General features: G+C 43.7%; 1 protein-coding gene across 2 annotated transcripts in view; it reads right to left on the bottom strand.

The window, feature by feature from the left end:
* The window catches only part of KMT2B (lysine methyltransferase 2B), a 79,972-nt gene that overhangs the window by 35,299 nt on the left and 23,769 nt on the right, over positions 1-20,904 (bottom strand). For both annotated transcript variants that reach the window (XM_073655573.1, XM_073655574.1), the window contains exons 17-18: positions 10,212-10,307; positions 10,037-10,135 (exon numbers count right to left, since the gene is read on the bottom strand). In XM_073655573.1, coding sequence (XP_073511674.1) covers positions 10,037-10,135; positions 10,212-10,307 — 195 coding nt within the window. The remainder of the gene's footprint in view (positions 1-10,036; positions 10,136-10,211; positions 10,308-20,904) is intronic.

The raw sequence follows: 20,904 nt of genomic DNA, 5'->3' as shown, positions 1-20,904 counted from the left end.
CAGGATGTAACTCAGGATCAGTAATGTAATGTATATACACAGTGACTGCACCAGCAGAACAGTGAGTGCAGCTCTGGAGTATAATACAGGATGTAACTCAGGATCAGTAATGTAATGTATGTACACAGTGACTGCACCAGCAGAATAGTGAGTGCAGCTCTGGAGTATAATACTGGATGTAACTCAGGATCAGTAATGTAATGTATATACACAGTGACTGCACCAGCAGAATAGTGAGTGCAGCTCTGGAGTATAATACAGGATGTAACTCAGGATCAGTACAGGATCAGTAATGTAATGTATGTACACAGTGACTGCACCAGCAGAATAGTGAGTGCAGCTCTGGGGTATAATACAGGAGGTAAGTCAGGATCAGTAATGTAATATATGTACACAGTGACTGCACCAGCAGAATAGTGAGTGCAGCTCTGGAGTATAATACAGGATGTAACTCAGGATCAGTAATGTAATGTATGTACACAGTGACTGCACCAGCAGAATAGTGAGTGCAGCTCTGGAGTATAATACAGGATGTAACTCAGGATCAGTAATGTATGTACACAGTGACTGCCCCAGTAGAATAGTGAGTGCAGCTCTGGAGTATAATACAGGATGTAACTCAGGATCAGTAATGTATGTACACAATGACTGCCCCAGTAGAATAGTGAGTGCAGCTCTGGAGTATAATACAGGATGTAACTGAGGATCAGTAATGTATGTACACCGTGACTGCACCAGCAGAATAGTGAGTGCAGCTCTGGAGTATAATGCAGGAGGTGACTCAGGATCAGTAATGTAATGTATGTACACAGTGACTGCACAAGCAGAATAGTGAGTGCAGCTCTGGAGTATAATGCAGAATGTAACTCAGGATCAGTAATGTAATGTATGTACACAGTGACTTCACCAGCAGAATAGTGAGTGCAGCTCTGGGGTATAATACAGGATGTAACTCAGGATCAGTAATGTAATGTATGTACACAGTGACTACACCAGCAGAATAGTGAGTGCAGCTCTAGAGTATAATACAGGATGTAACTCAGGATCAGTACAGGATCAGTAATGTATGTACACAGTGACTGCACCAGCAGAATAGTGAGTGCAGCTCTGGAGTATAATGCAGAATGTAACTCAGGATCAGTAATGTATGTACACAGTGACTGCACCAGCAGAATAGTGAGTGCAGCTCTGGAGTATAATACAGGATGTAACTCAGGATCAGTAATGTAATGTATGTACACAATGACTGCACCAGCAGAATGGTGAGTGCAGCTCTAGAGTATAATACAGGATGTAACTCAGGATCAGTAATGTATGTACACAGTGACTGCACCAGCAGATTAGTGAGTGCAGCTCTGGAATATAATACAGGATGTAACTCAGGATCAGTAATGTATGTACACAGTGACTGCACAAGCAGAATAGCGAGTGCAGCTCTGGAGTATAATGCAGGATGCAACTCAGGATCACTAATGTAATGTATGTACACAGCGACTGCACCAGCAGAATAGTGAGTGCAGCTCTGGAATATAATACAGGATGTAACTCAGGATCAGTAATGTAATGTATGTACACAGTGACTACACCAGCAGAGTAGTGAGTGCAGCTCTGGAGTATAATACAGGATGTAACTCAGGATCAGTAATGTAATTTATGTACACAGTGACTGAACCAGCAGAATAGTGAGTGCAGCTCTGGAGTATAATAAAGGATGTAACTCAGGATCAGTAATGTAATGTATGTACACAGCGACTGCACCAGCAGAATAGGGAGTGCAGCTCTGGAATATAATACAGGATGTAACTCAGGATCAGTAATGTAATGTATGTACACAGTGACTGCACCAGCAGAATAGTGAGTGCAGCTCTGGAGTATAATACAGGATGTAACTCAGGATCAGTAATGTAATGTATGTACACAGTGATTGCACCAGCAGAATAGTGAGTGCAGCTCTGGAGTATAATACAGAATGTAACTCAGGATCAGTAATTTATGTACACAGTGACTGCACCAGCAGAATAGTGAGTGCAGCTCTGGAGTATAATACAGGATGTAACTCAGGATCAGTAATGTATGTACACAATGACTGCCCCAGTAGAATAGTGAGTGCAGCTCTGGAGTATAATACAGGATGTAACTCAGGATCAGTAATGTATGTACACAGTGACTGCCCCAGCAGAATAGGGAGTGCAGCTCTGGAGTATAATGCAGGATGTAACTCAGGATCAGTAATGTAATGTATGTACACAGTGACTTCACCAGCAGAATAGTGAGTGCAGCTCTGGGGTATAATACAGGATGTAACTCAGGATCAGTAATGTAATGTATGTACACAGTGACTGCACAAGCAGAATAGTGAGTGCAGCTCTGGAGTATAATACAGGATGCAACTCAGGATCAGTAATGTAATTTATGTACACAGCGACTGCACCAGCAGAATAGTGAGTGCAGCTCTGGAGTATAATACAGGATGTAACTCAGGATCAGTAATGCAATGTATGTACACAGCGACTGCACCAGCAGAATAGTGAGCGCAGCTCTGGAGTGTAATACAGGATGTAACTCAGGATCAGTAATGTAATGTATGTACACAGCGACTGCACCAGCAGAATAGTGAGCGCAGCTCTGGAGTATAATACAGGATGTAACTCAGGATCAGTAATTTATGTACACAGTGACTGCACCAGCAGAATAGTGAGTGCAGCTCTGGAGTATAATACAGGATGTAACTCAGGATCAGTAATGTATGTACACAATGACTGCCCCAGTAGAATAGTGAGTGCAGCTCTGGAGTATAATACAGGATGTAACTCAGGATCAGTAATGTATGTACACAGTGACTGCCCCAGCAGAATAGGGAGTGCAGCTCTGGAGTATAATGCAGGATGTCACTCAGGATCAGTAATGTAATGTATGTACACAGTGACTTCACCAGCAGAATAGTGAGTGCAGCTCTGGGGTATAATACAGGATGTAACTCAGGATCAGTAATGTAATGTATGTACACAGTGACTGCACAAGCAGAATAGTGAGTGCAGCTCTGGAGTATAATACAGGATGCAACTCAGGATCAGTAATGTAATTTATGTACACAGCGACTGCACCAGCAGAATAGTGAGTGCAGCTCTGGAGTATAATACAGGATGTAACTCAGGATCAGTAATGCAATGTATGTACACAGCGACTGCACCAGCAGAATAGTGAGTGCAGCTCTGGAGTATAATACAGGATGTAACTCAGGATCAGTACAGGATCAGTAATGTAATGTATGTACACAGTGACTGCACCAGCAGAATATTGAGTGCAGCTCTGGAGTATAATAAAGGATGTAACTCAGGATCAGTAATGTAATGTACGTACACAGTGACTTCACCAGCAGAATAGCGAGTGCAGCTCTGGGGTATAATACAGGATGTAACTCAGGATCAGTAATGTAATGTATGTACACAGTGACTCCACCAGCAGAATAGTGAGTGCAGCTCTGGAGTATAATACAGGATGTAACTCAGGATCAGTAATGTAATGTATGTACACAGTGACTTCACCAGCAGAATAGTGAGTGCAGCTCTGGAGTATAATGCAGAATGTAACTCAGGATCAGTAATGTATGTACACAGTGACTGCACAAGCAGAATAGTGAGTGCAGCTCTGGAGTATAATACAGGATGTAACTCAGGATCAGTAATGTAATGTATGTACACAGTGACTGCACCAGCAGATTAGTGAGTGCAGCTCTGGAATATAATACAGGATGTAACTCAGGATCAGTAATGTATGTACACAGTGACTGCACAAGCAGAATAGTGAGTGCAGCTCTGGAGTATAATGCAGGATGCAACTCAGGATCAGTAATGTATGTACACAGCGACTGCACCAGCAGAATAGTGAGTGCAGCTCTGGAATATAATACAGGATGTAACTCAGGATCAGTAATGTAATGTATGTACACAGTGACTGCACCAGCAGAATAGTGAGTGCAGCTCTGGAGTATAATACAGGATGTAACTCAGGATCAGTACAGGATCAGTAATGTAATGTATGTACACAGTGACTGCACCAGCAGAATAGTGAGTGCAGCTCTGGAGTAAAATACAGAATGTAACTCAGGATCAGTAATTTATGTACACAGTGACTGCACCAGCAGAATAGTGAGCGCAGCTCTCGAGTATAATACAGGAGGTAACTCAGGATCAGTAATGTAATGTATGTACACAGTGACTGCACCAGTAGAATAGTGAGTGCAGCTCTGGAGTATAATACAGGAGGTAACTCAGGATCAGTAATGTAATTTATGTACACAGTGACTGCACCAACAGAATAGTGAGTGCAGCTCTGGAGTATAATACAGGATGTAACTCAGGATCAGTAATGTAATGTATGTACACAGTGACTGCACCAGCAGAATAGTGAGTGCAGCTCTGGAGTATAATACAGGATGTAACTCAGGATCAGTAATGTATGTACACAGTGACTGCACCAGCAGAATAGTGAGAGCAGCTCTGGGGTATAATACAGGATGTAACTCCGGATCAGTAATGTATGGTATGTACACAGTGACTGCACCAGCAGAATAGTGAGTGCAGCTCTGGGGTATAATACAGGATGTAACTCCGGATCAGTAATGTAATTTATGTACACAGTGACTGCACCAGCAGAATAGTGAGTGCAGCTCTGGAGTATAATACAGGATGTAACTCAGGATCAGTAATGTAATTTATGTACACAGTGACTGCACAGGCAGAATAGTGAGTGCAGCTCTGGAGTATAATACAGGATGTAACTCAGGATCAGTAATGTAATGTACATACACAGTGTCTGCACCAGCAGAATAATGAGTGCAGCTCTGGAGTATAATACAGGATGTAACTCAGGATCAGTAATGTAATGTATATACACAGTGACTGCACCAGCAGAATAGTGAGTGCAGCTCTGGAGTATAATACAGGATGTAACCCAGGATCAGTAATGTAATCTATGTACACAGTGACTGCACGAGCAGAATAGTGAGTGCAGCTCTGGAGGATAATACAGGATGTAACTCAGGATCAGTACAGGATCAGTAATGTAATGTATGTATACAGTGACTGCACCAGCAGAATAGTGAGTGCAGCTCTGGAGTATAATACAGGATGTAACTCAGGATCAGTAATGTAATGTATGCACACAGTGACTGCACCAGCAGAATAGTGAGTGCAGCTCTGGAGTATAATACAGGATGTAACTCAGGATCAGTAATGTATGTACACAGTGACTGCACCAGCAGAATAGGGAGTGCAGCCCTGGAGTATAATACAGGATGTAACTCAGGATCAGTAATGTAATGTATGTACACAGTGACTGCACCAGCAGAATAGTGAGTGCAGTTCTGGAGTATAATACAGGATGTAATTCAGGATCCGTAATGTAATGTATGTACACAGTGACTGCACCAGCAGAATAGTGAGTGCAGCTCTGGAGTATAATACAGGATGTAACTCAGGATCAGTAATGTAATGTATGTACACAGTGACTGCACCAGCAGAATAATGAGTGCAGCTCTGGAGTATAATACAGGATGTAACTCAGGATCAGTAATGTAATGTATGTACACAGTGACTGCACCAGCAGAATAGTGAGTGCAGCTCTGCAGTATAATACAGAATGTAACTCAGGATTAGTAATGTAATCTTTGTACACAATGACTGCACCAGCAGAATGGTGAGTGCAGCTCTAGAGTATAATACAGGATGTAACTCAGGATCAGTAATGTAATGTATGTATACAGTGACTGCACCAGCAGAATAGTGAGTGCAGCTATGGAATATAATACAGGATGTAACTCAGGATCAGTAATGTAATGTATGTACACAGTGACTGCACAAGCAGAATAGTGAGTGCAGCTCTGGAGTATAATACAGGATGCAACTCAGGATCAGTAATGTAATGTATGTACACAGCGACTGCACCAGCAGAATATTGAGTGCAGCTCTGGAATATAATACAGGATGTAACTCAGGATCAGTAATGTAATGTGTGTACACAGCGATTGCACCAGCAGAATAGTGAGTGCAGCTCTGGAGTATAATACAGGATGTAACTCAGGATCAGTAATGCAATGTATGTACACAGCGACTGCACCAGCAGAATAGTGAGTGCAGCTCTGGAGTATAATACAGGATGTAACTCAGGATCAGTACAGGATCAGTAATGTATGTACACAGTGACTGCACCAGCAGAATAGTGAGTGCAGCTCTGGAGCATAATACAGGATGTAACTCAGGATCAGTAATGTAATGTATGTACACAGTGACTGCACCAGCAGAATAGTGAGTGCAGCTCTGGAGTATAATACAGGATGTAACTCAGGATTAGTAATGAAATGTATGTACACAGCGACTGCACCAGCAGAATAGTGAGTGCAGCTCTGGAGTATAATACAGGATGTAACTCAGGATCAGTACAGGATCAGTAATGTATGTACACAGCGACTGCACCAGCAGAATAGTGAGTGCAGCTCTGGAGTATAATACAGGATGTAACTCAGGATCAGTAATGTAATGTACGTACACAGTGACTGCACCAGCAGAATAGTGTGTGCAGCTCTGGAGTATAATACAGGATGTAACTCAGGATCAGTAATGTAATGTATATACACAGTGACTGCACCAGCAGAACAGTGAGTGCAGCTCTGGAGTATAATACAGGATGTAACTCAGGATCAGTAATGTAATGTATATACACAGTGACTGCACCAGCAGAATAGTGAGTGCAGCTCTGGAGTATAATACAGGATGTAACTCAGGATCAGTACAGGATCAGTAATGTAATGTATGTACATAGTGACTACACCAGCAGAGTAGTGAGTGCAGCTCTGGAGGATAATACAGGATGTAAATCAGGATCAGTAATGTATGTACACAATGACTGCACCAGCAGAATAGTGAGTGCAGCTCTGGAGTATAATACAGGTTTTAACTCAGGATCAGTAATGAAATGTATGTACACAGCGACTGCACCAGCAGAATAGTGAGAGCAGCTCTGGAGTATAATACAGGATGTAACTCAGGATCAGTAATGTATGTACACAGCGACTGCACCAGCAGAATAGTGAGTGCAGCTCTGGAGTATAATACAGGATGTAACTCAGGATCAGTAATGTAATGTATGTACACAGTGACTCCACCAGCAGAATAGTGAGTGCAGCTCTGGAGTATAATACAGGATGTAACTCAGGATCAGTATTGTAATGTATGTACACAGTGACTGCACCAGCAGAATAGTGTGTGCAGCTCTGGAGTATAATTCAGGAGGTAAGTCAGGATCAGTAATGTAATGTATGTACACAGTGACTGCACCAGCAGAATAGTGAGTGCAGCTCTGGAGTATAATACAGGATGTAACTCAGGATCAGTAATGTAATGTATGTACACAGTGACTGCACCAGCAGAATAGTGAGTGCAGCTCTGGAGTATAATACAGGATGTAACTCAGGATCAGTACAGGATCAGTAATGTAATGTATGTACACAGTGACTGCACCAGCAGAATAGTGAGTGCAGCTCTGGAGTATAATACAGGATGTAACTCAGGATCAGTAATGTAATGTATGTACACAGTGACTACACCAGCAGAATAGTGAGTGCAGCTCTGGAGTATAATACAGGATGTAACTCAGGATCAGTAATGTAATTTATGTACACAGTGACTGCACCAGCAGAATAGTGAGTGCAGCTCTGGAGTATAATACAGGATGTAACTCAGGATCAGTAATGTAATTTATGTACACAGTGACTGCACCAGCAGAATAGTGAGTGCAGCTCTGGAGTATAATACAGGATGTAACTCAGGATCAGTAATGTAATGTATGTACACAGTGACTACACCAGCAGAATAGTGAGAGCAGCTCTGGAGTATAATACAGGATGTAACTCAGGATCAGTAATGTAATGTATGTACACAGTGACTACACCAGCAGAATAGTGAGTGCAGCTCTGGAGTATAATACAGGATGTAACTCAGGATCAGTAATGTAATTTATGTACACAGTGACTGCACCAGCAGAATAGTGAGTGCAGCTCTGGAGTATAATACAGGATGTAACTCAGGATCAGTAATGTAATTTATGTACACAGTGACTGAACCAGCAGAATAGTGAGTGCAGCTCTGGAGTATAATACAGGATGTAACTCCGGATCAGTAATGTATGTACACAGCGACTGCACCAGCAGAATAGTGAGTGCAGCTCTGGAGTATAATACAGGATGTAACTCAGGATCAGTAATGTAATGTATGTACACAGTGACTCCACCAGCAGAATAGTGAGTGCAGCTCTGGAGTATAATACAGGATGTAACTCAGGATCAGTATTGTAATGTATGTACACAGTGACTGCACCAGCAGAATAGTGTGTGCAGCTCTGGAGTATAATTCAGGAGGTAAGTCAGGATCAGTAATGTAATGTATGTACACAGTGACTGCACCAGCAGAATAGTGAGTGCAGCTCTGGAGTATAATATAGGATGTAACTCAGGATCAGTAATGTAATGTATGTACACAGTGACTGCACCAGCAGAATAGTGAGTGCAGCTCTGGAGTATAATACAGGATGTAACTCAGGATCAGTAATGTAATGTATGTACACAGTGACTGCACCAGCAGAATATTGAGAGCAGCTCTGGGGTATAATACAGGATGTAACTCAGGATCAGTAATGTAATTTATGTACACAGTGACTGCACCAGCAGAATATTGAGTGCAGCTCTGGAGTATAATACAGGATGTAACTCAGGATCAGTAATGTAATGTATATACACAGTGACTGTACCAGCAGAATAGTGAGTGCAGCTCTGGAGTATAATGCAGGATGTAAGTCAGGATCAGTAATGTAATGTATGTACACAGTGACTGCACCAGCAGAATAGTGAGTGCAGCTCTGGAGTATAATACAGGATGTAACTCAGGATCAGTAATGTAATGTATGTACACAGTGACTGCACCAGCAGAATAGTGAGTGCAGCTCTGGAGTATAATACAGGATGTAACTCAGGATCAGTAATGTAATGTATGTACACAGTGACTGCACCAGCAGAATAGTGAGTGCAGCTCTGGAGTATAATACAGGATGTAACTCAGGATCAGTAATGTAATGTATGTACACAGTGACTGCACCAGCAGAATAGTGAGTGCAGCTCTGGAGTATAATACAGGATGTAACTCAGGATCAGTAATGTAATGTATGTACACAGTGACTGCACCAGCAGAATAGTGAGAGCAGCTCTGGAGTATAATACAGGATGTAACTCAGGATCAGTAATGTAATGTATGTACACAGTGACTGCACCAGCAGAATAGTGAGTGCAGCTCTGGAGCATAATACAGGATGTAAATCAGGATCAGTAATGTAATGTATGTACACAATGACTGCACCAGCAGAATAGTGAGTGCAGCTCTGGAGTATAATACAGGTTTTAACTCAGGATCAGTAATGAAATGTATGTACATAGCGACTGCACCAGCAGAATAGTGAGAGCAGCTCTGGAGTATAATACAGGATGTAACTCAGGATCAGTAATGTATGTACACAGCGACTGCACCAGCAGAATAGTGAGTGCAGCTCTGGAGTATAATACAGGATGTAACTCAGGATCAGTAATGTAATTTATGTACACAGTGACTCCACCAGCAGAATAGTGAGTGCAGCTCTGGAGTATAATACAGGATGTAACTCAGGATCAGTATTGTAATGTATGTACACAGTGACTGCACCAGCAGAATAGTGTGTGCAGCTCTGGAGTATAATTCAGGAGGTAAGTCAGGATCAGTAATGTAATGTATGTACACAGTGACTGCACCAGCAGAATAGTGAGTGCAGCTCTGGAGTATAATACAGGATGTAACTCAGGAGCAGTAATGTATGTACACAGTGACTGCACCAGCAGAATAGTGAGTGCAGCTCTGGAGTATAATACAGGATGTAACTCAGGATCAGTAATGTAATGTATGTACACAGTGACTGCACTAGCAGAATAGTGAGTGCAGCTCTGGAGTATAATACTGACCTTAACATACAAGGTTTTCACAGCTTCCCCGTCTTCATCCAATTTGCCGCTTTTCGTTGTTTGCTGGATGATCCACACCAGGTCATCGTTGAACGTGGCCTGAGCAGAGGATAATGAGGAGTGATTGGTTGATGAGGGTTGGGGGCTGGGGGTGCGGTGCGGGGCTGATACTCACTATGGAGTTGTAGTACCCTTCCTCTAGCAGGTGGCTCAGAGACTCGAGGTCGCAGGGATTATGGTGACACTTCCCCTGGTTGTCTGCGGCTTTACACTATAAGAGGCGAGATGAGATGATGACATATGGCGGCCTCCTCTGGATGGCGCTCTGGAGTCTCATGTGCACATCTATATCAAGTGCATCTATTTCTTAACATGCTTTTGATCTAAAACTTTTAATGGAGGGTAAGATCTCTGCTTGCTGTCATTTAATAACATCATTTATGTTAATAAAAATCTGTCGTGGTCGTACGATGGACGCGTCATAATAGTCCCAGTATCGACTTTTCGGTGCGTCTGTGTCCATCACATGACCAGGAAGGTTCCCGCTGACATACAAATTCATACAGCCACCACTAGGGGGAGCTGCCTACATATAGATTTATACAGCTACCACTAGAGGGAGCTCACTACATACAGATTTATACAGTCACCACTAGAGGGAGCTTACTACATACAGATTTATACAGTCACCACTAGAGGGAGCTTACTACATACAGATTTATACAGTCACCATTAGGGGGAGCTCACTACATACAGATTTATACAGTCACCACTAGAGGGAGCTCACTACATACAGATTTATACAGCCACCACTAGAGGGAGCTCACTACATACAGATTTATACAGTCACCACTAGAGGGAGCTCACTACATAGAGATTAAGGCTGGGTGCCCACGTAGCGTCTTTCAAGCGTATATGCTGTGGAATTTCCGCAGCGTAAACGCTTGTAAAACGCTAGGTAATCCGCACCCCATGGTCCCAAAGGGGATTCCGCATGTTCTATGCACATGCTGCGGATTTTTCCGCAGCGTTTATGCTGCGTACAAAAATCCGCAGCATGTCATTTAATTTTGCAGAAGTGCAGCGGAACGTCCGCCATTGACTTGCATTGAGACGCACAGAAACCGCGACTGTACATTTGTACAAGCGGATTCTATGCGTCTCTATGTGCGGATGGTACCCAGTTCTGGAGGAGAGGAGACTCTCATCCAGACCTGGGTACCATTGTACCTGTAAAAAAAAATAAAATAACAAAGTTTATATTCACCTGTCCGGCGGCTTCTCTCTGAATGCCGGCATCGCTTGAGGACCTGTGGTGACGTCACAGTCATGTGACCGCAGGCCCTTCACCGCTCTGTCTCGCGATATGCCGGCAGCCGGGAACCAGCCAGGAACGAGTGCTGCAGCCACGCCGGGGCCTCGGGGGTGAGTATAGCTTTATTTTAAGCATTGTTTTACGGTCACACTGTATAAATCCATGCTGTTTGCTGTTTGCATGGATTTATACAGTGTGATCTAGTTGTCAAGCACTTTCCAAGTGATGCTATCGCCTGGAAAGCGCTTGTCAATCTGCATGCGTTTTTTCTGCCAGGGAGATGCAGAAATGCTATGTGCCCACGATGCAGAAAATTTCTGCTGCATTTCTGCAAAATTAAATGATATGCTGCGGATTTTTGTACGCAGCATAAACGCTTGAAAAACGCTACGTGGGCACCCAGCCTTACACAGCCACCACTAGAGGGAGCTCACTACATACAGATTTATACAGTCACCACTAGAGGGAGCTCACTACATACAGATTTATACAGCCACCACTAGAGGGAGCTCACCACATACAGATTTATACAGCCACCACTAGGAGGAGCTCACTACAGACAGATTTATACAGCCACCACTAGAGGGAGCTCACTACATACAGAATTATACAGCCACCACTAGGAGGAGCTCACTACAGACAGATTTATACAGCCACCACTAGAGGGAGCTCACTACATACAGATTTATACAGCCACCACTAGAGGGAGCTCACTACATACAGATTTATACAGTCACCACTAGAGGGAGCTCACTACATACAGATTTATACAGCCACCACTAGGAGGAGCTCACTACAGACAGATTTATACAGCCACCACTAGAGGGAGCTCACTACATACAGATTTATACAGCCACCACTAGAGGGAGCTCACTACATACAGATTTATACAGTCACCACTAGAGGGAGCTCACTACATACAGATTTATACAGTCACCACTAGAGGGAGCTCACTACATACAGATTTATACAGCCACCACTAGAGGGAGCTCACTACATACAGATTTATACAGCCACCACTAGAGGGAGCTCACTAGACAGATTTATACAGCCACCACTAGAGGGAGCTCACTACATACAGATTTATACAGCCACCACTAGAGGGAGCTCACTACATACAGATTTATACAGCCACCACTAGAGGGAGCTCACTACATACAGATTTATACAGCCACCACTAGAGGGAGCTCACTACATACAGATTTATACAGCCACCACTAGAGGGAGCTCACCACATACAGATTTATACAGCCACCACTAGGAGGAGCTCACTACAGACAGATTTATACAGCCACCACTAGAGGGAGCTCACTACATACAGATTTATACAGCCACCACTAGGAGGAGCTCACTACAGACAGATTTATACAGCCACCACTAGAGGGAGCTCACTACATACAGATTTATACAGCCACCACTAGAGGGAGCTCACTACATACAGATTTATACAGTCACCACTAGAGGGAGCTCACTACATACAGATTTATACAGCCACCACTAGGAGGAGCTCACTACAGACAGATTTATACAGCCACCACTAGAGGGAGCTCACTACATACAGATTTATACAGCCACCACTAGAGGGAGCTCACTACATACAGATTTATACAGTCACCACTAGAGGGAGCTCACTACATACAGATTTATACAGTCACCACTAGAGGGAGCTCACTACATACAGATTTATACAGCCACCACTAGAGGGAGCTCACTACATACAGATTTATACAGCAACCACTAGAGGGAGCTCACTAGACAGATTTATACAGCCACCACTAGAGGGAGCTCACTACATACAGATTTATACAGCCACCACTAGAGGGAGCTCACTACATACAGATTTATACAGCCACCACTAGAGGGAGCTCACTACATACAGATTTATACAGCCACCACTAGAGGGAGCTCACTACATACAGATTTATACAGCCACCACTAGAGGGAGCTCACTACATACATATTTATACAGTCACCACTAGGTGGAGCTCACTACATACAGATTTATACAGCCACCACTAGGAGGAGCTCACTACATACAGATTTATACAGTCACCACTAGAGGGAGCTCATTACATAGATTTATACAGCCACCACTAGAGGGAGCTCACTACATACAGATTTATACAGCGACCACTAGAGGGAGCTCACTACATACAGATTTATACGGAGCTCACTACATACAGATTTATACAGCGACCACTAGAGGGAGCTCACTACATACAGATTTATACAGCGACCACTAGAGGGAGCTCACTACATACAGATTTATACAGCCACCACTAGGAGGAGCTCACTACATACAGATTTATACAGCCACCACTAGAGGGAGCTCACTACATACAGATTTATACAGCCACGACTAGGAGGAGCTCACTACATACAGATTTATACAGTCACCACTAGGGGGAGCTCACTACATACAGATTTATACAGCCACCACTAGAGGGAGCTCACTACATACAGATATATACAGCCACCACTAGAGGGAGCTCACTACATACAGATTTATACAGTCACCACTAGAGGGAGCTCACTACATACAGATTTATACAGCGACAACTAGAGGGAGCTCACTACATACAGATTTATACAGTCACCACTAGAGGGAGCTCACTACATACAGATTTATACAGCCACCACTAGAGGGAGCTCACTACATACAGATTTATACAGCCACCACTAGAGGGAGCTCACTACATACAGATTTATACAGCCACCACTAGAGGGAGCTCACTACATACAGATTTATACAGCCACCACTAGAGGGAGCTCACTACATACAGATTTATACAGCCACCACTAGAGGGAGCTCACTACAGACAGATTTATACAGCCACCACTAGAGGGAGCTCACTACAGACAGATTTATACAGCCACCACTAGAGGGAGCTCACTACATACAGATTTATACAGCCACCACTAGAGGGAGCTCACTACATACAGATTTATACAGCCACCACTAGAGGGAGCTCACTACATACAGATTTATACAGCCACCACTAGAGGGAGCTCACTACATACAGATTTATACAGCCACCACTAGAGGGAGCTCACTACATACAGATTTATACAGTCACCACTAGAGGGAGCTCACTACATACAGATTTATACAGCCACCACTAGAGGGAGCTCACTACATACAGATTTATACAGCCTCCACTAGAGGGAGTTCACTACATACAGATTTATACAGCCACCACTAGAGGGAGCTCACTACATACAGATTTATACAGTCACCACTAGGTGGAGCTCACTACATACAGATTTATACAGCCACCACTAGGAGGAGCTCACTACATACAGATTTATACAGCCACCACTAGAGGGAGCTCACTACATAGATTTATACAGCCACCACTAGAGGGAGCTCACTACATACAGATTTATACAGCGACCACTAGAGGGAGCTCACTACATACAGATTTATACAGCGACCACTAGAGGGAGCTCACTACATACAGATTTATACAGCCACCACTAGAGGGAGCTCACTACATACAGATTTATACAGCCACCACTAGGAGGAGCTCACTACATACAGATTTATACAGCCACCACTAGAGGGAGCTCACTACATACAGATTTATACAGCCACGACTAGGAGGAGCTCACTACATACAGATTTATACAGTCACCACTAGGGGGAGCTCACTACATACAGATTTATACAGCCACCACTAGAGGGAGCTCACTACATACAGATATATACAGCCACCACTAGAGGGAGCTCACTACATACAGATTTATACAGTCACCACTAGAGGGAGCTCACTACATACAGATTTATACAGCGACCACTAGAGGGAGCTCACTACATACAGATTTATACAGTCACCACTAGAGGGAGCTCACTACATACAGATTTATACAGTCACCACTAGGGGGGGCTCACTACATACAGATTTATACAGCCACCACTAGAGGGAGCTCGCTACATACAGATTTATACTGCCACCACTAGAGGGAGCTCGCTACATACAGATTTATACAGTCACCACTAGAGGGAGCTCGCTACATACAGATTTATACAGTCACCACTAGAGGGAGCTCACTACATACAGATTTATACAGTCACCACTAGAGGGAGCTCACTACATACAGATTTATACAGCCACCACTAGAGGGAGCTCACTACATACAGATTTATACAGCCACCACTAGGAGGAGCTCATTACATACAGATTTATACAGCCACCACTAGAGGGAGCTCACTACATACAGATTTATACAGCCACGACTAGGAGGAGCTCACTACATACAGATTTATACAGCCACCACTAGGAGGAGCTCACTACATACAGATTTATACAGCCACCACTAGAGGGAGCTCACTACATACAGATTTATACAGCCACGACTAGGAGGAGCTCACTACATGCAGATTTATACAGCCACCACTAGAGGGAGCTCACTACATACAGATTTATACAGCCACCACTAGGAGGAGCTCACTACATACAGATTTATACAGCCACCACTAGAGGGAGCTCACTACATACAGATTTATACAGCCACGACTAGGAGGAGCTCACTACATACAGATTTATACAGTCACCACTAGGGGGAGCTCACTACATACAGATTTATACAGCCACCACTAGAGGGAGCTCACTACATACAGATATATACAGCCACCACTAGAGGGAGCTCACTACATACAGATTTATACAGTCACCACTAGAGGGAGCTCACTACATACAGATTTATACAGTCACCACTAGAGGGAGCTCACTACATACAGATATATACAGTCACCACTAGAGGGAGCTCACTACATACAGATTTATACAGTCACCACTAGGGGGGGCTCACTACATACAGATTTATACAGCCACCACTAGAGGGAGCTCGCTACATACAGATTTATACTGCCACCACTAGAGGGAGCTCGCTACATACAGATTTATACAGTCACCACTAGAGGGAGCTCGCTACATACAGATTTATACAGCCACCACTAGAGGGAGCTCACTACATACAGATTTATACAGCCACCACTAGAGGGAGCTCACTACATACAGATTTATACAGTCACCACTAGAGGGAGCTCACTACATACAGATTTATACAGCCACCACTAGAGGGAGCTCACTACATACAGATTTATACAGCCACCACTAGGAGGAGCTCATTACATACAGATTTATACAGCCACCACTAGAGGGAGCTCACTACATACAGATTTATACAGTCACCACTAGAGGGAGCTCACTACATACAGATTTATACAGCCACCACTAGAGGGAGCTCACTACATACAGATTTATACAGTCACCACTAGGAGGAGCTCATTACATACAGATTTATACAGTCACCACTAGGGGGAGCTCACTACATACAGATTTATACAGCCACCACTAGGGGGAGCTCACTACATACAGATTTATACAGCCACCACTAGAGGGAGCTCACTACATACAGATTTATACTGCCACCACTAGAGGGAGCTCGCTACATACAGATTTATACAGTCACCACTAGAGGGAGCTCACTACATACAGATTTATACAGTCACCACTAGAGGGAGCTCACTACATACAGATTTATACAGCCACCACTAGAGGGAGCTCACTACATACAGATTTATACAGTCACCACTAGAGGGAGCTCACTACATACAGATTTATACAGTCACAACTAGGCGGAGCTCAATACATACAGATTTATACAGTCACCACTAGAGGGAGCTCACTACATACAGATTTATACAGCCACCACTAGAGGGAGCTCACTACATACAGATTTATACAGCCACCACTAGAGGGAGCTCACTACATACAGATTTATACAGCCACCACTAGAGGGAGCTCACTACATACAGATTTATACAGCCACCACTAGAGGGAGCTCACTACATACAGATTTATACAGTCACCACTAGAGGGAGCTCACTACATACAGATTTATACAGCCACCACTAGAGGGAGCTCACTACATACAGATTTATACAGCCACCACTAGAGGGAGCTCACTACATACAGATTTATACAGCCACCACTAGAGGGAGCTCACTACATACATATTTATACAGTCACCACTAGGTGGAGCTCACTACATACAGATTTATACAGCCACCACTAGGAGGAGCTCACTACATACAGATTTATACAGCCACCACTAGAGGGAGCTCACTACATAGATTTATACAGCCACCACTAGAGGGAGCTCACTACATACAGATTTATACAGCGACCACTAGAGGGAGCTCACTACATACAGATTTATACAGCGACCACTAGAGGGAGCTCACTACATACAGATTTATACAGCGACCACTAGAGGGAGCTCACTACATACAGATTTATACAGCCACCACTAGGAGGAGCTCACTACATACAGATTTATACAGCCACGACTAGGAGGAGCTCACTACATACAGATTTATACAGTCACCACTAGGGGGAGCTCACTACATACAGATTTATACAGCCACCACTAGAGGGAGCTCACTACATACAGATATATACAGCCACCACTAGAGGGAGCTCACTACATACAGATTTATACAGTCACCACTAGAGGGAGCTCACTACATACAGATTTATACAGCCACCACTAGAGGGAGCTCACTACATACAGATTTATACAGCCACCACTAGAGGGAGCTCACTACATACAGATTTATACAGCCACCACTAGAGGGAGCTCACTACATACAGATTTATACAGCCACCACTAGAGGGAGCTCACTACATACAGATATATACAGCCACCACTAGAGGGAGCTCACTACATACAGATTTATACAGCCACCACTAGAGGGAGCTCACTACAGACAGATTTATACAGCCACCACTAGAGGGAGCTCACTACATACAGATTTATACAGCCACCACTAGAGGGAGCTCACTACATACAGATTTATACAGCCACCACTAGAGGGAGCTCACTACATACAGATTTATACAGCCACCACTAGAGGGAGCTCACTACATACAGATTTATACAGCCAACACTAGAGGGAGCTCACTACATACAGATTTATACAGTCACCACTAGAGGGAGCTCACTACATACAGATTTATACAGCCACCACTAGAGGGAGCTCACTACATACAGATTTATACAGCCTCCACTAGAGGGAGTTCACTACATACAGATTTATACAGCCACCACTAGAGGGAGCTCACTACATACAGATTTATACAGTCACCACTAGGTGGAGCTCACTACATACAGATTTATACAGCCACCACTAGGAGGAGCTCACTACATACAGATTTATACAGCCACCACTAGAGGGAGCTCACTACATAGATTTATACAGCCACCACTAGAGGGAGCTCACTACATACAGATTTATACAGCGACAACTAGAGGGAGCTCACTACATACAGATTTATACAGCGACCACTAGAGGGAGCTCACTACATACAGATTTATACAGCCACCACTAGAGGGAGCTCACTACATACAGATTTATACAGCCACCACTAGGAGGAGCTCACTACATACAGATTTATACAGCCACCACTAGAGGGAGCTCACTACATACAGATTTATACAGCCACGACTAGGAGGAGCTCACTACATACAGATTTATACAGTCACCACTAGGGGGAGCTCACTACATACAGATTTATACAGCCACCACTAGAGGGAGCTCACTACATACAGATATATACAGCCACCACTAGAGGGAGCTCACTACATACAGATTTATACAGTCACCACTAGAGGGAGCTCACTACATACAGATTTATACAGCGACCACTAGAGGGAGCTCACTACATACAGATTTATACAGTCACCACTAGAGGGAGCTCACTACATACAGATTTATACAGTCACCACTAGGGGGGGCTCACTACATACAGATTTATACAGCCACCACTAGAGGGAGCTCGCTACATACAGATTTATGCTGCCACCACTAGAGGGAGCTCGCTACATACAGATTTATACAGTCACCACTAGAGGGAGCTCGCTACATACAGATTTATACAGTCACCACTAGAGGGAGCTCACTACATACAGATTTATACAGTCACCACTAGAGGGAGCTCACTACATACAGATTTATACAGCCACCACTAGAGGGAGCTCACTACATACAGATTTATACAGCCACCACTAGGAGGAGCTCATTACATACAGATTTATACAGCCACCACTAGAGGGAGCTCACTACATACAGATTTATACAGCCACGACTAGGAGGAGCTCACTACATACAGATTTATACAGCCACCACTAGGAGGAGCTCACTACATACAGATTTATACAGCCACCACTAGAGGGAGCTCACTACATACAGATTTATACAGCCACGACTAGGAGGAGCTCACTACATACAGATTTATACAGCCACCACTAGAGGGAGCTCACTACATACAGATTTATACAGCCACCACTAGGAGGAGCTCACTACATACAGATTTATACAGCCACCACTAGAGGGAGCTCACTACATACAGATTTATACAGCCACGACTAGGAGGAGCTCACTACATACAGATTTATACAGTCACCACTAGGGGGAGCTCACTACATACAGATTTATACAGCCACCACTAGAGGGAGCTCACTACATACAGATATATACAGCCACCACTAGAGGGAGCTCACTACATACAGATTTATACAGTCACCACTAGAGGGAGCTCACTACATACAGATTTATACAGTCACCACTAGAGGGAGCTCACTACATACAGATATATACAGTCACCACTAGAGGGAGCTCACTACATACAGATTTATACAGTCACCACTAGGGGGGGCTCACTACATACAGATTTATACAGCCACCACTAGAGGGAGCTCGCTACATACAGATTTATACTGCCACCACTAGAGGGAGCTCGCTACATACAGATTTATACAGTCACCACTAGAGGGAGCTCGCTACATACAGATTTATACAGTCACCACTAGAGGGAGCTCACTACATACAGATTTATACAGCCACCACTAGAGGGAGCTCACTACATACAGATTTATACAGTCACCACTAGAGGGAGCTCACTACATACAGATTTATACAGCCACCACTAGAGGGAGCTCACTACATACAGATTTATACAGCCACCACTAGGAGGAGCTCATTACATACAGATTTATACAGCCACCACTAGAGGGAGCTCACTACATACAGATTTATACAGTCACCACTAGAGGGAGCTCACTACATACAGATTTATACAGCCACCACTAGAGGGAGCTCACTACATACAGATTTATACAGTCACCACTAGGAGGAGCTCATTACATACAGATTTATACAGTCACCACTAGGGGGAGCTCACTACATACAGATTTATACAGCCACCACTAGGGGGAGCTCACTACATACAGATTTATACAGCCACCACTAGAGGGAGCTCACTACATACAGATTTATACTGCCACCACTAGAGGGAGCTCGCTACATACAGATTTATACAGTCACCACTAGAGGGAGCTCACTACATACAGATTTATACAGTCACCACTAGAGGGAGCTCACTACATACAGATTTATACAGCCACCACTAGAGGGAGCTCACTGCATACAGATTCATACAGTCACCACTAGAGGGAGCTCACTACATACAGATTTATACAGCCACCA

Source organism: Phyllobates terribilis, unplaced genomic scaffold (assembly GCF_046119375.1).
Source record: "Phyllobates terribilis strain yellow unplaced genomic scaffold, ASM4611937v1 Scaffold_12__6_contigs__length_324123572, whole genome shotgun sequence".
NCBI classification, from domain to species: Eukaryota; Metazoa; Chordata; class Amphibia; order Anura; family Dendrobatidae; genus Phyllobates; species Phyllobates terribilis.
This window is presented reverse-complemented; position numbering and strand designations above follow the sequence as displayed.